Source organism: Ischnura elegans, assembly GCF_921293095.1.
Source record: "Ischnura elegans chromosome 13 unlocalized genomic scaffold, ioIscEleg1.1 SUPER_13_unloc_3, whole genome shotgun sequence".
In the NCBI taxonomy this organism is placed as follows: Eukaryota; Metazoa; Arthropoda; class Insecta; order Odonata; family Coenagrionidae; genus Ischnura; species Ischnura elegans.
This window is the reverse complement of record NW_025791659.1, coordinates 229,607-251,187: the sequence shown is the minus strand read 5'-3', so window position 1 is coordinate 251,187 and position 21,581 is coordinate 229,607. Positions and strand designations below refer to the sequence as shown.

Genomic DNA, 21,581 nt, shown 5'->3' with positions numbered 1-21,581 from the left:
TCATCATGTGGCTTTTGGAGGGATTTTGCGATGAAAATAGGAAGTAATAGGAATAAAGTAAAGTGATAATTTTAACAAAATAAGTAAAAATGTTATAAATTCCTAACATTAATTACCTTGAGGCAGCTTGCAGGGTAGTATGAAGAATATATCCATTTGAAACTAACTTTATTTTTATTTGTGTGATGAATTCTCAAAAGTTTTTTTATTTTTCTGTATCTCAATCATTAATGATGATGATTGGGGATTATGTTGCAGCCCAATACCTTGACTGCTTCCCAAGACGAAAAGGTGGAAGCTCAGGGCAGGGGAGCCATGGTGGCAGACCTGGACTGGACGCTGGTCGGGGCAAAGGAGGAACCATCTCCTGAGGAGAATGCCCAGGTATGTATAGAATTATTGCTATGGAATTTGATTAATTGTTGGAGGAGATAGTGGGCAGAAATGTTAATCAAGAAAAATGCGATGAAATTTTGATTTTTACACGGCTTTAAAGGTAACCCATTTGATTGAAAGTTACTAATTACTCGAATAAGTTTTCTCATCATAAAAAATCTGTTTTTCCTTTTTATGTTGTTCATTTGTGTAGTAGATTTCTTGCCTTATACATTAATATATAAAATCCTGGGACCAATAAACTTAACCTTATTAGCCCTCCAGTGGGGACGTGGGGCTCCTCGGTGGCCCATAGTGTTTCATGTGTTTGCTGTTATTCACATGATGACATAAAATACCTGTGATTTTCAGAAGCTACCCACTATTTTGGTGTCAAATGCCTTTCATAGATGCTTGTTAGTAACTGGTTAGCATTCAATAGCACACAAAAGAAAGTGGGAATGTAGTGGCCACGAGCAAACAGTGTTTGGCACGTTTATGCTACTTTTATTGGTACCTCAGTAAGTGGCCTACTTGTTTGCCTTCATCGCAAGGGATGAGATGCAAATGATCTTAAGCTGTATCTTGACAAGTGACCAACTTCCACTTTTTTCCCTGTGGTGAATAACAGAGAGCCATATTCCTGCAATGCAGGAGCCTGGATTTCCAGTGGTACTCTATATTGGAAGTATAAAGACCCTTTTTCAAATTCCATTCATCTTACAAGGGGAGACCATGAACCTTTAGCCGCCTTTTTCAATGCCGTATTTTTTATGGCCATGAGAATGGTGAACACATCCCTGCACTAGCAGTGGTTCCATTGAATAGGCATTAGTTTGGAGTGTCTGTGTGCATAAAGCAGTGTCATCTCCAACGTGGAGAAGTGAAGGCTCCACTTGATACTCTCCTCAAAAACATACCAAAAGATTAGTAGGGGGCTATAAAACTGGCTTTTTTTTTAAGAAATGACATTGTTGGTGGGCCTCTGGTTATTATAATTTAAGGGCTACGGAAGATTTTGGGAAGCGGCGAGCACAAGACACATTTGGTGTAATTGTTGCTTTTAACACTCTAGCGGGCATGACTGTTATTTCTACACAACCGGGTGAATGGCATACTTTGCCTATTTTATGTGGATATATGATAACACTCGATTTTTGTTAAAATTTATCTTTATTTGTAGAAATTAGTTAAATCTTTTACATTATGGGTGATACAGATATAAAGGTACACAGGTGGTACACGGCCGGTCACGCGGCGTAATTTTTACGCCACGTGTGATGGGTTCCTCTTGCTGTTCTTAAAAAATTAGCTGCAATGCTTTGAACTTTGAAAACTCGCAATATAGACGATGAAAGTACATTTTAGGAATACATGAGACCATTCTAGCCCAGAATGTACACACTATGTTGAAATCCTTGGTTAATGAGGGTTGACATATTTTATGACAGCACGCCCGGTCCAGGGTCATCAACTTTCATTTCACTCTATTTATAAATTGAAGTTATATTTTGGAATGTTCTTTTTTAGCTCATAGGTACTGTATAAGTAAACTCCCATTGGAGTAAAGTGTATTACAAGTGTTCGAAAAATATGGCATTTTAAAATCGTTTTGTGTTCTTATTAATTATGTCTGTACACATGTTGTTGATCGCTGCGAGCTTGTAATAGCATGTGCTCTCCCAAGAGTGGTTTTCATATTTTATGTGGACATTGATCAGTATAATCAATGAAAAAATTAACATTTTGGCACACACCAACCCTTGCTAGTGTAGTCCTTGTATCACCGTGTTTGAAATGACACTGCTTAAATACCTTAATGCCATTATGATGATAAAAAATATTCTCATGTCTATGGTTGTTGCAATAGAGTTGTTCACCAATTTTTTTACCGTCTTAAATGAAAGTTCACCCCCTAGGGGTTACTGGCAGCAGTAACCCCTAGGGGTGTACTTCTCAGCGCTTTTACATTAAAAAATGTAACCCTTGAAAGGCTTAGCAGAAAGTGTAGAATACGAGGATCAGCGTACTTCTTGCGGAACCTGTTAACCCTTTCTACAAACCGGTGATCCTGCATCAGCGAAGAAATAACGAGGGTGAAAATGGAGGAAATTTGGAAGAAGGCGCATATATATTGCTTTCTATGGCTTTGTAAATCGACCACAATGAAAAATCCTAGAAAACTTTTTGATGCTGTGCCCCTAAATTCTCATATTCGAAGGAACTGGTTTACTGCAGCAAGGCAAGATGACCAAAAATCAGCAGAAAACATAGTACTATTGCTGTGGATATCATTTTAATGTTAGTGTTAAACGTATACCGAATTCCATTGTTACATATAAGACATATAATGTCAGTTAACGTGATAAACAGTTTTACTTGTGGTCTTCCAAAATAAGTCAAACAGATTTCAATCAAAAACATTTTTTATTGAAGTTATTTGAAGGAAAATAATTTATAAAAGATTAAGAATAATGCTTATACTGCTTTCAATGATCGCCGAAGTTAATTGATCCCAACTTAGTCTTAGATTTAGTACACCAGATATTGCCATACAGTCGCTAAACAGTGTTTGTTTCTCAAGCACATACGCAGCTGGCAGTTTTGGAGTTGGTGGAAACAATAATATTATTGACTTTATAATGAAGATACTGCAAGAGGTACTTAGGAATACCTAATGATCCAATGTATGTAATTGATTTGCTCTTTGGAATATTTAAGTTTGCCAACACAGACATTTTCATCACTATCATGAAAATTAAAATCAAATTACAGCTTGGATAGATTGGGAGACCAATTCCAAATCAGTAAGACAAACCTTGGATCTACTATCCACGCAACCTTCTCTTATTTCAAATTACTTTAAAAATTTAATAATTTTTCCGAAGCATAATAAATTTGATCTACCTTTTTCTTTTCAATCCAATTACAGCTAAGTACAGAATATAATCGAATGTTTTGAAATTAAAATACTAAAGACCTCTGATCCAATAAAACAAGCTTTGACATGGATTTAGTATAAAAAATGTTATACCATCAAATATTTAGTACCTTTTGATAAAAATGAATTTGTAAATTTTGTTTCCATCTGGGAATGGTGGAAGAATTAATGACAAAATTTTTTTCCTGTAGTTTTTTCTTATTTTGTGCTGAGGAGAAACTCTTCTTTTCATAGTGTTTATATATTATTCTCTTTTAAGTTGGATATAACAAACTGCTGAATCGCCATATTCTTCTCTAGCAGTGCTGAAATAGTTTTCAACCCCTAGACCCATAGCACACCCATTTTGGACGGCCGTCCACATTCCAATAGTGAGCAATGGAAGGGCATGGAAGCTTGCACACTGGCCAACCGCACACTGGCACCGGTAAAAAGTTGGTTAGCTACTGACCATTGCCACTACTGGTCTCCAGCACCGGCTCAACAACCAAGCAACTTATCTTTTGACCTGTAAATATCCGGGGTGTGTGCAAGCAGCACCAGTAAAATATCGGCCGGTATATTACTGGCTATCCAAAATCGGTGCGTGTGCAAGTGGCCTTTCAGTAATCTTCATAAGAATAAATATTGACAACAATTCGCAATTCTATGTTTTGATGCGGACGAATCTGAGAGGAACATAACTGCTTATTTTACGATATGAGTTCCTTGTAGTCACCATAGTTTTTTAAAGGCTAGAAATTATCAAAAGCCTTTCAAACTTAAAAAAACGAGCATTGTGTGACACAGATTGTTGATATAATATGAAATTTATCCCTCGAGAACCATTTCACCGTTTACTAGGGTATGATTCAAATAGAGATGGAAACCAGCCAAGGCCAAGTAAATGGTAACAAACTTAAGTATTTGATACAAAATATACTCATGAGTACAATTAACATATTTTACAGTGTTATCATAGTTAATATGCATTAACTCTTACCTCGCACGCTTGACTCCTTGAATTTCCAGAGTGCTTAAAATGTCATTATTAGATTTATTTTCTGTGTATTTAGGCTTTTTCTTGCCTTGACCACTATTTATTAAAAAAAAATTGAAAATGAAAAATGAGCATTAGGCATTACTTAGCTCATATTAGACACAGTATTAGAATTAGCCCTCATAAAACCACAATCCGAAGGCATTTCTCACTATGGCATCCACAAATTCAAGCACGGCTTGGATAACAGCGTTCACTGAAAGCATGCAGTCAGCAAAGTAGCTGTGTGTGACGTCAGCCATTCGAGCCTGACTTCCTGCCGAGACTGATCGTTTGAAAAGCACACAAATTTCAACGGAGCACAAAAGAAAATGTAATGCACCTATTGCAGAAATTTTTTCACCAATGTGAATTATTAGCCAAAACTCACTGTTAGCATCTACTTAAATTGGTAATTTCGTTTGAGGTTAACACCCTTACTAAAATTATTGAAAAAGTTGACGCCGTATGATCATAATGAAGACAAAAAAATATGTAGCCGTGACGAAGCCCTGGTCCCCTGTGTGGTAGCCTGAAATGCTACCATTACCCCACCTGACCCGTCTGCTAAGAGGTGAGATATTATGTATCTATAGGCGGCTTGTGAAAAGTACCGCATGAAAATGAATCAATTGCAGCCAAGCTAAGGCCCATACAACGGAACCAATACTAGTTCAGGGATGTGTTTACCATTCCAAAGGCCATAAAAAATACGGCATTGAAAAATGCGTAGCAAAGTTTGTGGGCTCCCCTTGTTTGTCAGGCTTACGCACGAGTATTTACAGGCAGTTTCGATTCTAATTTACTTATAACTGAAACAAGTACATATTCTTAATTCAAAATAAGTCATTTTTTCCTCTTTATTTTTATTGTAATTGTTGTAGTTTTCTTGCCTTAGATTTTTCTATGTTAAATCTTGGTACCAATAAAGCAAATATCAATATGATATTTATTTTACTATAAAATATCCGGCGACCAATAAATCATGCCTCATGAAGATGTTTATTTTACAATATGAAATCCCAGGACTGATAATTCATAGCTCATTAAGAAAATCAGTTCTCACATTTCAATCAAACTCTGTAGTGTTGTAGTTCATTGGGAGCTCTCCACAAATCCCATATTGGGTTTTATAACCAATGGTTTTAAAGTGGAATGCAGTTCAACATTTATATACCTAATATATTCCCCTAGAAATGGTCTTCTTTCAAGTAGCAGCAGTAGTGTGGTGGTTATTGTGTTTGGCTACTATCTGGAGGTACTAGGTTCAACATTCGCATGCAGAACTTTTTTCATAATATATTTCTACTTATCATTGTACAAAATCTTACAAATGCCTGCTGTTCGACATTATTTCCATCATTATCACGGAAGAATTTAGTTTTCTATGTGGAAATCTTTTTCTGCAATGCAGTGTCAGATTTTATCCCATTTTTTCACACAGATGCCTAGCTTGCATTACGTTCATTCGGTTCATTCGTTGCGAAAGAAACCTTAATTATTTTATGGTATCACATGAACTAAATTACATCCATTGCAGAGTTATCTAATGAAGATAATATAACAATGCAGGCAGAACATAAATCAAAGACCGTTAACATGTTGAAAAAAATGGAATAATATTTAATTCCCTGAAGTGTTGAAAATATTTTTACTTTGTAAGGAAAAATTTGTGAGGAATTCCAAGTTTTGTTGTAATGTGGTTTATAAAAAAGTTTATATCAATCCTTTCAAAAAAAAGACCTGAATCTCTTTTCGTGCATGATTAATATCTTGATGATTACTTCCAGCCTACCTTAAGTGAGGATGGGGACCCATTTGAGAGTTCAACTACTGCCCATGAGTCTGCATTTGGTGAGTACTCTTACTGGTTGCAAATAACTCTATACTTGGAAATGTGGAGGATGTATATGTTAATGCTTTTATTTAGCCAACATTTACTGTGACTAAAGTAATTATTGAGAATTGGACAGTAGCCCTTGAGACTACAATGGAAGCAGTGGGTGAGTGCTTTCAAAGGCTACAAATAGCTGTATACAGATAAGGCTTAGGCTACTTTCAGGTGGCACGGTGCCGTGCTTTCATATAACCTAATGTATGTACGGATGCCTTCAAACGAGTCAAATGACACCGTGTTCTCCGCTGCACCCATTTCTATCGAGCCAGGCACTGCACCATCAACAGCGTCAACTGGTCGTGAAATTCAGACCGCTTTCAGATGAGAAAACTCTGGATTTCCTTGTGCGATGCGGAGAATGAAGGAATGTGAAAAGTCGTCTCTTCTGAAATCGGCCTTATTGTGACTGATTCAGAAGGATGAAGAGCCTGAATTAGTCATCCATACATATTTTCTGATATCTTTATTTTAAAGGGTAATTGAAGAGGGGAGAAGTGTTATATTTACTTACCCTTTTGTATTCATCTGTATCGTGTTTAATGGTCTTCCCTAACAAAATATTTTTGTTTCACTGAAACTGTTGGGTATGTAACTGACATTGAGAGCTTTTTACTTTTAGGAATTTTTATTTATGGCTAAGAATTTTTTTCTTCATTTTCTCTTTTTGGCATTTTTGACAGTTAAAGAGTCATATCAAAAGAATAAAAAGATTGCTGCCTTGCTCCAACCAAGCTTGGAGACTAGTTTATTGAAAGAAAAATATTTACTCAGAGTAGCCGCGCACCTTTTTTCCAGAAAAGCCGGTAAAAAAGGGGGATGTGCGAATCCTCAAAATTATAAACCCAAAAAGCCAGAATGGAGTATTTTGTTTGAGAATTGAGTATTAAAAGTAAATTTCAGGGTTCATTGAAAATGTAAACATGGAACTTGGTCAAATGAGGGCAAAAATTGGCTTTGCTTTTGGACCATTTTGAATTCGTGGGAAAATTAGCGAAAATCTTTTAAATGAGTGCATTCCTATTCAATATTTTGTCCTTGGGATTATCAATGGTGCTTTGTTAGGTTTTACTGACAACTAGGCATGAAGCTACCTTGGAGGAGAAAATATGGATGACATAATATTAAATTTAGAGGTATGCTCCAGAAATGATATCAGTATGGCTAAGAAACAGCTGAATTCTTGATATCAATCAAATAATTTTACATTCAATCTGCACAATACCCTGAAAGGCGTGTGGTAGGGGGTGTTAGGACTTCCGCTGTTCTTGCATAAAAAGGATATGCTCTATGGGAATTAGGACTATTTTTTATTAAAATCCTTTACGGCTCGTGGAAAAACGAATTCCCGTATCTACCCGTTCCGCAAAACAACTTTTAATTTATCGCTTCTATCGGACCTGAAAATATAGTGAGGCTCTAGTATTTGGTCCTCCGTGTGGCTTTCAAAGAAATCCATTCTCAACTGTTGAAGAAATCTTAGCCTAGGGTGCAGCCTTCGAGTCTCCAGTGGGTCTCAGTCCAATTCACATAACATCTGGGTAATGCTTTCTGTACAAAGGTAGCGGTTTTTGACGAACCAGCCTTCCTTGGTATTTTTTTCAGTTTACTGATTAAGTCTTTCTTTGCTGGATCCCATACGCTCGTTGCATTATCGAGGTGCGGTCGGGCGAGTGCAAAATAGCACCTATCTTCTACTTTCTCATCTGAAAATCTTCCCACAATATGCTTGACAAATCCTAATTTCTTCAGGGCCATGCCACAAATATTTCTTATGTGTGTTCCCCACAATAGGTTCAAGCTTATCGTAACTCCCACGTACTTCACTTGGTATGTTGCCTCTATGTTAATACCATCCACTGCATAAACATGGTTATAGTTGTGCAACTTCAGCAAGAACTGTACCGTCATGCATTTGCTCAGATTAAGTTTGAGTCCCCTCTCTTGGCTCCACAAATGAACGTTGTTTCAGTCCAATGATAGAACTTCATAGAGTGATCACTAATTTCGCGATGGATCACAGGGTCATCAGCAAATAAACGTATTTTACTGCTAATGTGGGAGCAGAGTTCATCAATGTATATAATGAACAGCAGGGAAGAAAAATCTATTGTTCCCTTAGCCAAAATAATTGCTGAAAGAAAAAGGCTTACATACGTTGGTGCAAAAAAAAGAAATAAGTGGTGAATTTGGAGAGAAATTTTCCCTTGCAAAAGCAAAGCAGGGAAATGATCTCTCTTTAGTTCACAGAAGAATTGACGATGATGTCATACTGACCCAAAATAATAAATTAGTCCTTATTCTTTCTAAAATGCTTTAAGGCCACTTTACACGGTGAATGATCATTTGAAAGATCTTTCGAAAGATCATTCGAATGATCATTCGCAAGAAATTCATACGCTGGTACCGCTATTCGCATCTGGAAGGGAATCCAGGTGGCAGCACTAAATTAGGTGTCATGGCCGAATATGGAGGATCGGATGCATTAGTACGCTTGTTCGTGTGAAACGTTAGCCGGCCAGCACTATACTGATTAGCCGAATATCAATGGCATTATGATGAAAAACTTAGAAGAAGAAGTTCATGAGCAACAAAATGTGCGACGTTTATAATTGCACCGACCAGTGTGAGACAAAAGCTATCTCTACATAGATTCCGCAACACCCCTAATTTGGGAAAGAAGTGGGAGCACGTCATGAGAATGGGCAAGAGTGAGCTAGCATGCTAGTTTTATTTAAGAAAAAAACAAGAATGGGTCATAGAAAAACAAATGAAGGCATGACACCTTCATTGTATCATTTAATGCTTACTTAAAAATTGTTCGCGTAAGTATGGAGGTGTCAGAGGATGAGATGCAGACGGAAAGAAGGTTGAACAAACTTGCAATAACTATCAATGAATTTTCAGATATCCAATAAGCCAGGAAAGTTAAGGTTGGGGAAATGATTCGAATCGCGACAAGAGAATTATATGAATATTCCCAGCCGACTACCCACCAATTGCCGGGATTAAGTCTGCTTGAGACAAGTACCCAGATAGCATGCTAAACTTGCTGCAAGCTTGTCATGACAAAGTTGCAAGTTTGCAGCAAGCTTATCATGACAAGCCTGCAAGCTTGCGGCAAGCTTGAATCAAACCTCCTAATTACGCTTTTTCAAACTTGCAGCAAACTTGTCGCAACAAACCTGCGGCAAACTTGTCGCAACAAACCTGCGGCAAACTTGTCGCATCAAACCTGCAGCAAACTTGTCATGACAAGCCTGCAAGCTTGCGGCAGGCTTGTCACTTGTCACTTGTCACCTCCTAGTTACGCTTTTTCAAACTTGCAGCAAACTTGTCGAAACAAACCTGCGGCAAACTTGTCGCATCAAACCTGCTGCAAACTTGTCACATCACACCTGCTGAAAACGTGTAGTGTCACACCTGCTAGGAAAACTAGTTCCACACCTACCATTTCTGTAGTGACACTTGCTGAGGAAAAACTAGCTTAAAATTTCTGCTAAATAAAATGCTCTCCTAAATAATGATCAATTTACATCAACAAAATTGAAAATTTTCCACTCTATCAATTGTTAGTAATTTCACATGCACAGAATTTGGCTGCTAAATTTATTTAATAAAATGGGCAACAAATAAATGCTGAAGAGTTTATTTTTCTCATTAATTATGTACATGTTGAGGCAGCGGTGGACATACCGAAGATAGATATGTAGTCATCGATGGTTAATCATTATGAATGAAGTGAGTGAAATACTTACCAACTAAATAGTAAACATCAAAGACAGAAACACTTTAAAAAATTTATGACCCCCTAGGCCACACATGGTAATAACTAAAATACAGAAATCTTCAAAAGGTAAAAACATATTGCTCGAATTTTATCAATACATTCACAAGCATGCTGATTGGCTTTAAGGATGTAAAATTAAAACTTCATTCTTTTGAATTCTTGTTTAGTTATGGGAGAACAAGGTTGTGCATGGAACTTACATGGTTGCATACTTATAGATCGTTACTGATGAACTTATTAAGCAAAATTATTGTCTTCATCAGCCTGATCCTCAGTCTGTTTATCCTGCCAATCCCTGAAGAGAAAATAGTAATTACTCCATGTGAAATGATATATCATGTATCATTTGCTTAAATCAGGGAGGTAAATTGAGAAATTATTAACGAATATTCCAAAAAGAATAAGCAATCAGATTTAATAAATGAGATGTCCATATTGTACCCCCACATTGTCATAATGGCGGTAAATGAATCAACTTCCATGGAACATTATAGTGTATACCTATTCTAAGAGGGAATGGAAAATATGAAGAAAATGTCTGGGATGATCGAATTAATGTGGCAAAGAAATGAGAAGCGACTACTTACTTTCTTATTTTCCTGACTTTAGCCTGGTTGAGCCAATTACTCAGACACCCTTTCAGCACCACATCAGATGCATCACGGTAGACCCTTCTGCATACACCTATGAAATTATATAAAACTTAGTTAATGTCACTTAATGTAAAATGTTAAAAGTTCATTTCAATGATCAATTATTATTATAATCTTAGAATATCTTATTGGATGCACTCACGAAAAATAATAGGACACACTGAAGAGCTATAAAATGATTTCTTAACCGAATTCTTCTGAAGTTTGCCTGTTAGGGAATACAGCTCTGCTACATTGTCATTCTAACACGACGCAACATATTTTGTAGAAGTGCTCATTCATTTTTTCTACCAACTGCTACCAAACATTGCATCTAGAGATAAAAAAGATCAGATCAATTAAGAGTTAACAGCTAATACAAGAATAACAAAAATCATGTTTACAGCCAGAAGAAAAATTCACCAAAATAATTAACACAATAGTCATGGTTAGTATGCACATGTAGTATGTGTGCACAAGTGCATATGAAATAACAAAAATCCAATCATACCATAATTGTTTAATATTTAAAAATCATGTTTACAGTCAGAAGAAAAATTCACCAAAATAATTAACACAATTGTCATGGTTAGTATGCACATGTAGTATGTGTGCACAAGTGCATATGAAATAACAAAAATCCAATCATACCATAATTGTTTAATATATCATTGGACATTAATCCATATGCACTTCAAAATTATGTTGTACTTGAGTATTTTTATAGCACTTTGAATTCCAAACACCTACCTATGTCTGGCGAGCTCCAAATTTACATCGATTTTGAAACTAATTACAAAAACTTAATTGTTCTTTCATTAAAAAAATCATACATTGTTTGAATCAGGATGGCAGCACACAAATTATCATTATTCACTTACCAACTTTGGCTCAAATGAGGGATCTTCACTTATCCTATGGCAGAGTTTGATGAAATCCTCATCTGCTGTCATTGGCTGAAATTCATCTCCTCCACAGCAGCATCCTTTCGCTTTGGGTCACAAGCCAATAAAGCATCTACTTTCCTCTCCAAGTGTGAAAACTCAGGTGCCATTTCTCCCATCCACATGAGGAGCTGGCTATTCTGTAGTTTTAATTTACTGCAGCCTGTAAATATAAAATTATTATAAATACACAAATACCAATTGATTTGCTTACTACCTTAGCAGACTTAGTCCCTCATCATCATAAATCCTGCCTACATGCTTATCAAACAAGTGCTAACCATAGATTTTAATATACCGCTAATTTTTCTATGAACAAACACGAGTAATTGATTACATAACAAAAATTTTAAGGATTGCAATCATATTGCAAAGAAACAGCTTAGAAACGTGTTACTTATGCCCTTGAGTGCAACATGTCAGTTAAAAATGTACTGGCAGAAATGTACGATATATACATGGGCATTTGTAAAAAAAATGTACTAAAGCACAAATCAATGCCTAAATTATAATGATCGGAGAGAGTACAACTGATGGCTATGTTTAGATCAGCTTATTAATTGCTATTATTCTTCGACATATTCCCAGTAGTTACTCATTTTCAAGAAAAATGATTCATAAACGAGTTAATTGAGGTTGAGACTAATGTTTTAATGTCATAAAGAACTGTTAACAAAGTGGCTTCTACTGCGAGAACCCTGATATTTCAACTTTAACCGTCTGAATGGATTCTTTTCACTATGCCAGCGAAAGCAAAGACCATGCTAAATTGTAATAACCGTGAGAATAAAATAATGAATAATCTTAAATAATTATTGGATAGTAATTGGCGGTTCATTAATCATACATAAGTATCGAATGGAAAAAAATGTTCCATTTACTTACATTTACATGGTCAGCACAGCAGAGAATCTCTTCGTGACGCTAAAAGCCACTGTTTCCGGGAATTCAAAAACTTATTCAGGCGTTCATTTGTTGCATGAAACAGCATATTTCCAATCCCTTTCTGCCAGTATTCACTACGAAGCGCGGATTTATTTCTTCTTCCATAGCATACTTCAACGTAAATTTGCTTGTAAGCACAGCTATGCCCAATCACAAAATAACAGTAACCGTTAACAGGTCACGTGTTACACAAGACGGCCGCCGGGCGTTTTGGCGCGAATTTAAAATACGATTTTTAATCCAAAATATTAAAATAAGTTCGTAATATAATGGGAAAATTTTTTTTACTTGAGTTTTTATGAATATGAAGATAATTATATCAAATAACATTATATTGTTATATTACTATAATTCTCATTAAGTAAATATTATTAAAACCTTACAACCAAGCTTCCAGTTTTATCGTTATAATGGAAGTAATTGTTTTTAGCATAGATTTCAAATGGACCCTGTCGCATACATTTTTGTATGTACACTGTATTCACTTGTGTACATTTTATACCGTGTACACACTGTATAAAGTACTATATAGGCTATAAAAATATGTATAAAATGTGTACATTGTTCACATCCCGTATAGAAATTGTGTAAAAAAAATTTCGCCATATCACCTGAAAGGCACCCTCAAGGCGCCTTTTGGAGGCAGTTTCTTAAGTGGGATATTAATCCAAGGAAATGTATTTGTAAATCTAAGCCATTCCCATCCCTGCTTGAGGGTGATCTCATGACTGAGTTTTCTGACCTGAAAATATTTCCACCTTGACATGGCAATGGAAAATCAATATGGGTAGCTTGACATAGGCAAGGAAAAGTCAAGCTTGACGTAAGCTTACATGTTATGTGGGTAGTAGCAGGTTTGATATGGCAAGTTTGCTGCAGGTGTGATATGGCAAGTTTGCTGCAAGTTTGATATGGCAAGTTTGCTGCAGGTGTGATATGGCAAGTTTGATATGGCAAGTTTGATATGGCAAGTCTGCAGCAGGAATGATATGACAAATCTGCTATGGGTGCAATATGGCATGTTTTCTGCAGGTGTAATGTACTATTCTACGGCTTGTATGTGTTAACATAACTTGTAAGCTTTATTCAAGCTTGTACATAACTTTTTGAAAGCTATGTACATAGCTTTCAAGCCAGAATAGGTTTGTCAAAGCAAGTTTGCTGCAAACTTGCCACGACAAGGTTTGTCGTGACAACAAGCCAATGATAAGCCTATGACAAGTTTGCTGCAAGCTTCCATGCTATCTGGGTAATTTCTCCCAAACTCGCACAAACTTTTCCCAGGCGATCCCCCCCCACGATCGCCGGGACATCTTCCGCCCGGGGGCCCGTCAAAACCGGGTCGGCCCTTAAAACATCTGTCTCTTTCTCATTCAATAACTAGGCCCTGCTCTTCCGAATACGATGCGGTGCGAAACCCCGACGTTTCTAAGGCCTGCGTGCTTCGTTGGGTTAAAGGATTTCTCGAGTCGCTTTGCCCAAATGGCCAAAATTCCGGGGCCGAGGCACGGAGACCCTCGCGCGACCCGTCTCGCCGCTTCCCCATCGATCTTCGCTAGCCGGTGAGAGTCGAGTGACTCCACATAGCAGTCAAAACGCCAATGCAAGGGGAATTCCACTCACGACCACACCGACGTCAAATTCCCTTAAGAAGAATAGATTATTGAGGACGGATGGATTATGTGAGAAAATGCCTATCATATTGTTTGATGATTTTAATAATGATATCTCTTGTGATAGATGGTTGATAAAATCGTCAAACAATACACACGAAAACGGAAGAAGAAGCGCCAATTTTCTTCTGAAAAGCATGTATCTCGTGTGACATGCCATTAATAACGCTTGTTCGTATGCTAAAGCCCATTACAAGAACCAAATACTCCAAAAGTGCTTCAACCATGACAGGTTGCAGCATTCCACCCCATAGCCCTCAACGAGGGACCTCTTGATGTCTCTATTGAACTCCAAAACGTCAGATGTGGAGAAAATTACTTCATCCATTATTCACAACTGAGATTTACCATTTACATCAGTATTCGCTTCTAAAAATTGCTGAAAACACATCCGTTTCGCACACCGCTAGGCTGTAGCATTAGTAAACAAACCGGCCGATCCTCCACATCTCATTTTGAAATTGGCCACCAGATGTCAGCTACTTTGATTCCTGTTGACAATACACGGTGAAAGATTTCGGTGAATGATTTCGGTGAAATTTCTGCGCAGAAATGATGCGCACTGGTGCGACTATCGATAGTGTATTTCGATTCTAACAATATTTCCGACCGTTTGTCACCACATTATTTGTTTTGGAACTCGCAGACGATGGAACGCTTTGTTTACATGTGCGCTTCAATATACTTTTGTATTGCTTTGACTTTCGGTGGGGTATGACGCACTAAGTAATGAGAGGAATTAGAACGATACGTATTGACAGCGGAAAACCACTTTAATAAATCGTGCGTTTTGTAATCCTGTAACGAAGTACATAATTGGTTGTTTTCGCTGCAGAGCAAAGATGATTATGCTTTAAGATAGTGTGCTCTGTAACATTATCATAAGGGAACTTAATCTTCAAATGGCTGCCCGAGGTCTTTTCCCTTCCGATTCATTAAATTGTAAAGTAAGTGAAAAGATAATTTGGGGAAAAACTGCACATTGTTATTCGTTCAGAAAAATCCTATCTTATGGAGACCAGTCCAGTATTGACGCCGCAGCGTCCAGCTCCCATAAAAAAGAACATAATAAGCATAAAGCAAAAGCTCCTCAAGGTTGAAGGCCGGTCGACTATGAGTTTTTATGTTTGGGGTCCCTTCGGGTACACAGCCTTCACAATGCAGTCGAGCAAAGATCACTTCTGTGCGAAGGAAGAAAGGTAGGGGAAGAGACAAAAAGGAAGCGACCTGTTCTATTTTCGAAAGAGTGCGCTTCAGTATCCTCATACTTTCTACAATGAAGTTGACTCAGTGTCATCTCATTGCTTGCTATCGAAGCAGGGGAAGAAAGTAGACTGTGATATTCATGGGCTAACTTATAGGATTTCCCCTTGAATTATAGGCGACCCCGTGAGATTGTGACTTCCAAGGTGGGCCAATGTTATGTCACGACTCGTTTTGGCTGGAATGTGTTCACCGAATAAACAGATATTTTGTCATTAATTGGGAGTCTCGCCCCAAACTTTAGCGCTCAAATAATGAAATATAGTTTAATAATTGTAAATTGAACAAAATATAGACGCAACCGAGGAGAAAAATGACGTTTTTATTCATTAAATATCCGAAATGTTATTTCCGAATTACTGACTTTAGATAGTTGATGTTTGTGAATTTATGTTCTCTCAAAGTACATATTAATTATTTGAGCTATTTCGTGGGTTACTATACTTCCAAAGTTTTTATGTAAAATATTAAAATTCCGAGGTGGATACCAATGGCAAGATGGACGCCGTGCGCTCATATCATTCACGGAAATCATTCAAGCAAATTAGAACAGGCCTGAAATTTCATTCGAATGCAGGAAATTTCCGTTATACATGGTGAATGATGGTCAATCGAATGATCTTTCGAAAGATCTTTCGAATGATCATTCACCGTGTAAAGCGGCCTTTATGATTCTGCCATTGATGCTGAAAGGGATAGCCAAAATAAATCTGATATGCTCACATCCTACAACAAATAAAATTGACGTTGATCTAGTGGACGTCCAATTCTGTGCAAAAACTACACTGCAGGAAGTAATACAAGATGGCAGCCTTCGGTCATTTTTTTTACTAATTATTGAAAATTTCTGCTTTCATTGCCCTTGGCAATTTAAAGGTTCATTAAATATCTTCTCAAGTTATTAGGAGTGATTTTCTGCAGAAGAAAGCTTGGGAAATGATGAAACTGCATGTACTGAAAAAGAGTGGAAATGCTACTATCTCAACACAAATAAGAGCTCAAGCTTGCGTGCCATACTTGGAATATCTGCCCTCGGTGCCCCTCAAAACCATTGCTTATATTATGGCAGTTGGGTATATTTCACTCAAGGGAGTTTCTTTTGGCTGTTAGTTCATTGCTTCTATCTTTAAATTTTTAATTACCTCTATGAAAACTAATCCAGGAAACATTGAAAATAATTTTTCTAGATACTCATCTGTAGTACCACAAAATTAATTGTGATTGCCATTGTTAGGAACCTTTTTAATTTAGAAAATACTGACCAATCATTAAATATTCGATTGAAAAGAAAAAAAAATTCCCTTTTTAAAGGACCAATTCTGAAAGGGGTATAATTTTATTCTTTTCCTGCAATTGGAAGTCATATGTGTGATGCGCATGTGTGTGCTTGATTATTTGTATACGTAGCATTTTAACCAATGATTTCGTCTTTTTTGTTCTACTTCACCCTTGTTGCCCTCGTCATTTTTATGCTGTGTGTTCTTTTCCCCTCCATTCATTTATATCGAGTCTCTAAGTTCATGTCCAACTTGGGCAGCAATTGTTCCACCTGACTTGTGCATTTTTCCATCCTTAAAATGAATTTTCAGTAGAAGATGTTGTAGTCTTAAATTTCATGTTTGATGGTGTTAGTTGCTATTTGAAATTTTCTTCTAGGGGTCCCGGCTGCCGAAGAAATGCCCGAGCAAACAATATCAACTTCATATCTGCTTGCAGAAGGAAATCTAAGGACTCATTCAATTGATGAATGCATTGGCCCCACACCTTTGGCGACGCAGATTGATTACAAGGCTGAAACATCCCATGAAGAGATAGAGAAAAATCTGATAGACGAATACTTGGAAAAATGTGGTGATTCTGAAACTTATGAGATATCAAGTTGCTCAATTGTTGATGACAGACAATGTAATAACAAAGACATTGAATCACTTAAAAGCAGCAGAGGTGGAGCCGCAATGGCTGTTGTTGGGGAGAAAAGTGTTTGTGATGCACCAAATACCTCGCATAACCTTAGGTTTATCAGAATAAGTAGAAATGACAGAAGTGGCTGTGAGACCATCATGGGAGGCAACAACGAGGTACTTAATTGCTTGATCGAAAACCCATGGAACAGTTACAGTTCAAACGAAGATTCATATAATTGCTTCAACTGCAGAGATGTGTTCAACAACAAAAAGGAGCTAATGAAACACATGAAAATTCATTTTGTTGCTCGTAATTTTGATGCCGCAGCAGAATCATCAATCGTAGATGTGTCTCCGGGAGCACTTCCATCAAGCGGACACAGCAGTTCTTGCGAGCCTACCATCTCAATGGCTTTAAGTGGGCAGGAGAGGAAAAGACTAGAGCCTGTGCCAAAGGAAAATGTGCTCATCAAGGAAATCAGTGGAGGAAAAGGGGACGAGAAAAATATAAGACGATTGACGAGAAGTTTCACTCTGAAAGAGAAATCAACTTCACAAAGTTTATCTTCAAAGTCATCTAGCATTAGAAATCTACGCAATCACGTGGGTCCGAGAGAGGAAAAGAGACCATATTCATGCAGCGAGTTCACTGAGTCCTACACTCAGAAAAGGGACCTCACCGTACACAAACTTACACACACAGGAGGGAAAACGTATTCTTGTAGCACTTGCTGCAAGTCTTTCGCTCATAGAGGTCATCTCAATATTCACTTGCGAACACACACGGGAGAGAAGCCTTTTATATGTAAGGTCTGCAGCAAGTCCTTCTCTAGGAAAGAAAATCTCTACGTGCACGTACGTAAACACACAGGAGAAAGGCCTTTTTCATGCAACGTGTGTGAAAAGTCTTTCTCGGAAAAGAGTAACTTAGTTAGACATGTGCGCACGCATACGGGAGAGAAAACTTTTTCGTGCAGAATCTGCAATAAATCTTTCACTCGGAAGAGTAATCTCAAAAGTCACATTCGAACACATACGGGAGAGAAGCCTTTTTCATGCAATGAGTGTGAAAAGTCTTTCTCGGATAAGAGTAGCTTAGTTAGACATATTCGCACGCACACGGGGGATAAACCGTATTCTTGTAGCATTTGCGGCAAGTGTTTCACTCACAAGAGTACTCTCGACAATCACCTGCGAACACATACCGGAGAGAAGCCGTATATCTGCAACCTGTGCAGCAAGTCCTTCGCTAGGAAAAGTCAGCTCACCTCACACACTCAAAGACACGCGGGAGAGAAACCTTATTCTTGTAGCATTTGCTGCAAGCATTTCACAAAGAGATGTTCTCTCGATAGTCACATGCGTTTGCATACGGAAGAGGGGCAAATCATGACACGAGTGTGAAAGGTCTTTCTCGAATAAGAACCACTTTGTGACACATTTTCCTATACACTCGAGAGAGAAGCCTTAGTCGTGCAGAATGTGCGAAAATTCTTTTTACAGAAGAAGCTATGTGGTGGGACACATGCACAAGCACATAGGAGAGAGACCCTTATCATGCAAAATCTACAAAAATAATCTTTCACTCGGGAGTCGTTCACTTAAGATTCACATGCGAAACAACACGTAAAAGAATCCTATTCGTGCGGCGATTTTGAATGTCCCTCTCGACAAAGAGCCTCTTAGTACATCTGTACAAAAAAAACGAGTTGCTTTATTTATGCAACGTCTGCAGCAAGTCTGTCACGCCATGATGCCACCTAGTAACCCATTCGTATACACACTGAAGATAAACGTTATCAATGAAACATTTTTTGGAAGTGTTTTGCAGTGAGTGGTTACCTTGACAGATATTCATACATGCTCACACATGTGAGCAGCCTTGTTAACGCATAGTCCGCATCAAGTGCATTTCCACAAGGAGCGGCCCTGATCACCACAAGTGTAAACGTACTATTGTGATGTTTTATTATTGCGTATTTTGCACCAAGTCCTTCACTGTTATTTCTAATCTCAACTCCCACATGCGTTCAAAAGTGAGATACTCTTATTCATGTTGTGTGCTTTCACACAGAAAAGTCACCTTTGCGCATGCAACATTTTCTCGCGTTCAGGTTAATTCATATGAATCTTACAAATGTCCTAATTAAACCTCATGCAAAGCTGCACGGAGGAGTCTTATAGTTAATTCTCGCCTGCACAACGAGAAGTGCATGATGATATTGTGTCAATAGGGATGATGGGCCATCTACATGTTTCTATGAAATGCGTACCAAGTAATGTAGTTTTGGATTTTCGTAATGAATATTGAAGGAGAGTAGTTGCAGAAAAGGGCACGCCCTGGCTATCTGATTAGGATGAAGCAGCCTACACTGCACATTTTTGATTAAAGACGTCCACAATATTAACTCCAATGTTTCTAGCTTTAAGTCCAGTCTTCATTGTCATCTCCTAATTGGTTCTGAATTTTCTTTGAATTAATCATGTGTTCTTTGAATATTCTTTGTTATAATAATTAATATTGTATCTGCTTTTTGGAAATGATGTGACATTAGTGCATAATAAAAGGCTTATGGCCGAGTTTGATATTTTAATGAATTCAGTATGTTATTTATTTTCATAACTAAAATATATGCAATTGTATTTATATTTCTGTTTTCATTTTCGGCCGAGGGATTCGTCACGATTTGTCGGAATGCACGGTTAATAGGACAGCAAGGATAATCGTGGGTCATTTACCTCAGAACGGCGAAGTTGCGGGAAAAGGCAGTAATGGAGCTGGAATGTATACTAACATTGGCAGAGTGAATGGGGATATTATCGGAGGGTGAGAGAGTAAGCAGAGGGTGGGGAATGGATGCTAGGTGGCGCTGAGCGCACTTGCAGGGGATGGTAATGAGAAAATGAATCAGAGGACCCGTCGGAGGCAACCAAAAGTAGTACTGCGGAGTGAGTGAGGAAGGGATTCATCTATGTACAAACTTTGGCCGCAATCTCTGCAGCCGTATGGAAATGCATAGCGGATAGATAAACATATATTAAAGATTACATATAAAAAAGATTAATCGTGTGCTGACATTACCGTATCGCCGAGAAATGCCGTAAATTCCTCCTGCAAAGCTAGGTTCACATTTTTATAGTTAGAATTTATGATACTTAGTATGCAAATGTTATTTAACAAGTTATCTGAGAAAAATAAAGAAAAATTCCAGTCAAATTTCACATTTCAATACCTTTTCAGAATGAAGAAATGCATTTCAGGTTAATTAGAGGATTCCCCTTTTAGTCCAGGAAATGAAGCATTTTGGCTTGCAATTTTTTCAAACTGAATCGATTTTCTTGAAATTTTCACAATAAGTAGGGAATATACCAAGAATCAAAATCTATATCATGCCGACGGGCGCTTTTACCCTGGGGGTGGTTTCCATCCCATCTCGGGGGTGGAAATTTTTTATTACATTTTGACCACAGGAATCGATAGAAAAATGAATTCTAAGAATAAAATGTTCTCTCCATTTTTTGCGTAAAATTAATATTTTTCGAGTTATTTGCGATTGAAATTAACAGTTTTTTGACGAAAAAATCAACGATTTTAATCGATTATAGGCATATAACTTGAAAAGTATTAATTTTATTAGGAAATTGTGAATTACAAAACTGTAGTTTGTAAAAAATTAAATAAAAATCTTATTTTATGTTTCCTTTATGACCAATTCGGACAGAGCTACAACTTGTTGATGGTTATCTATTAATTGTCATACGCTTAATTTGAAAGAATCAATACCAAATAGCGGGAAAAATGTAATTTTCGAGGAAAAATTATGTAACCTGTTTAAAAGTGTTTTTAAAAAACTTTCTTATAACGAGAAAAAATATTTTTTATCATGAAATTTGAGCGAGTTATGATTAAAAATAAGATGTCCCTACTTTTTTGTACGAAAAAATCAGTGAAAACAATTCCTTATTACCACACTAGACAAAATTGATCAATGCCCTTCAGTATTTCTCTTTATTTAAGTATTGTTAATTGATACTAGATGTTTTTTTTAATTTACAACCCTACATTTTGAAAAAATTGGAGGAAAAAGTGAAAAGTCATTTTCTACAATTTCGTTAAAAATGCTCTTTTTTCAAAATAACTCCAAAAAAAACTGGAGATATGAAAAAAATGCAAGAGTAATAAATTTTAGCTTCTTTATTTT

At 37.2% G+C, this 21,581-nt stretch overlaps 1 protein-coding gene and 1 long non-coding RNA gene across 2 annotated transcripts; both read left to right on the top strand.

Annotated features, from left to right (window-relative positions):
- The first annotated feature begins 340 nt into the window (after positions 1–340).
- LOC124172947 lies at positions 341–17,273 on the top strand. Its single transcript, XR_006868326.1, has 3 exons — positions 341–384; positions 6,125–6,188; positions 17,132–17,273. It is a non-coding gene; the product is annotated as an uncharacterized LOC124172947 (long non-coding RNA).
- Positions 17,274–17,317: 44 nt separating this feature from the next.
- LOC124172946 (gastrula zinc finger protein XlCGF28.1-like) lies at positions 17,318–18,960 on the top strand. Its single transcript, XM_046552476.1, has one exon. The coding sequence runs from the start codon at positions 17,431–17,433 to the stop codon at positions 18,781–18,783; it is 1,353 nt and encodes a 450-aa protein (XP_046408432.1). The 5' UTR covers positions 17,318–17,430; the 3' UTR covers positions 18,784–18,960.
- The last annotated feature ends 2,621 nt before the right edge of the window (positions 18,961–21,581 follow it).

What these genes read in the sequence shown, in the direction of transcription:
- LOC124172946 (XM_046552476.1), top strand. Translation starts at nt 17,431, where the DNA reads ATGGCTGTTGTTGGGGAGAAAAGTGTTTGTGATGCACCAAATACCTCG.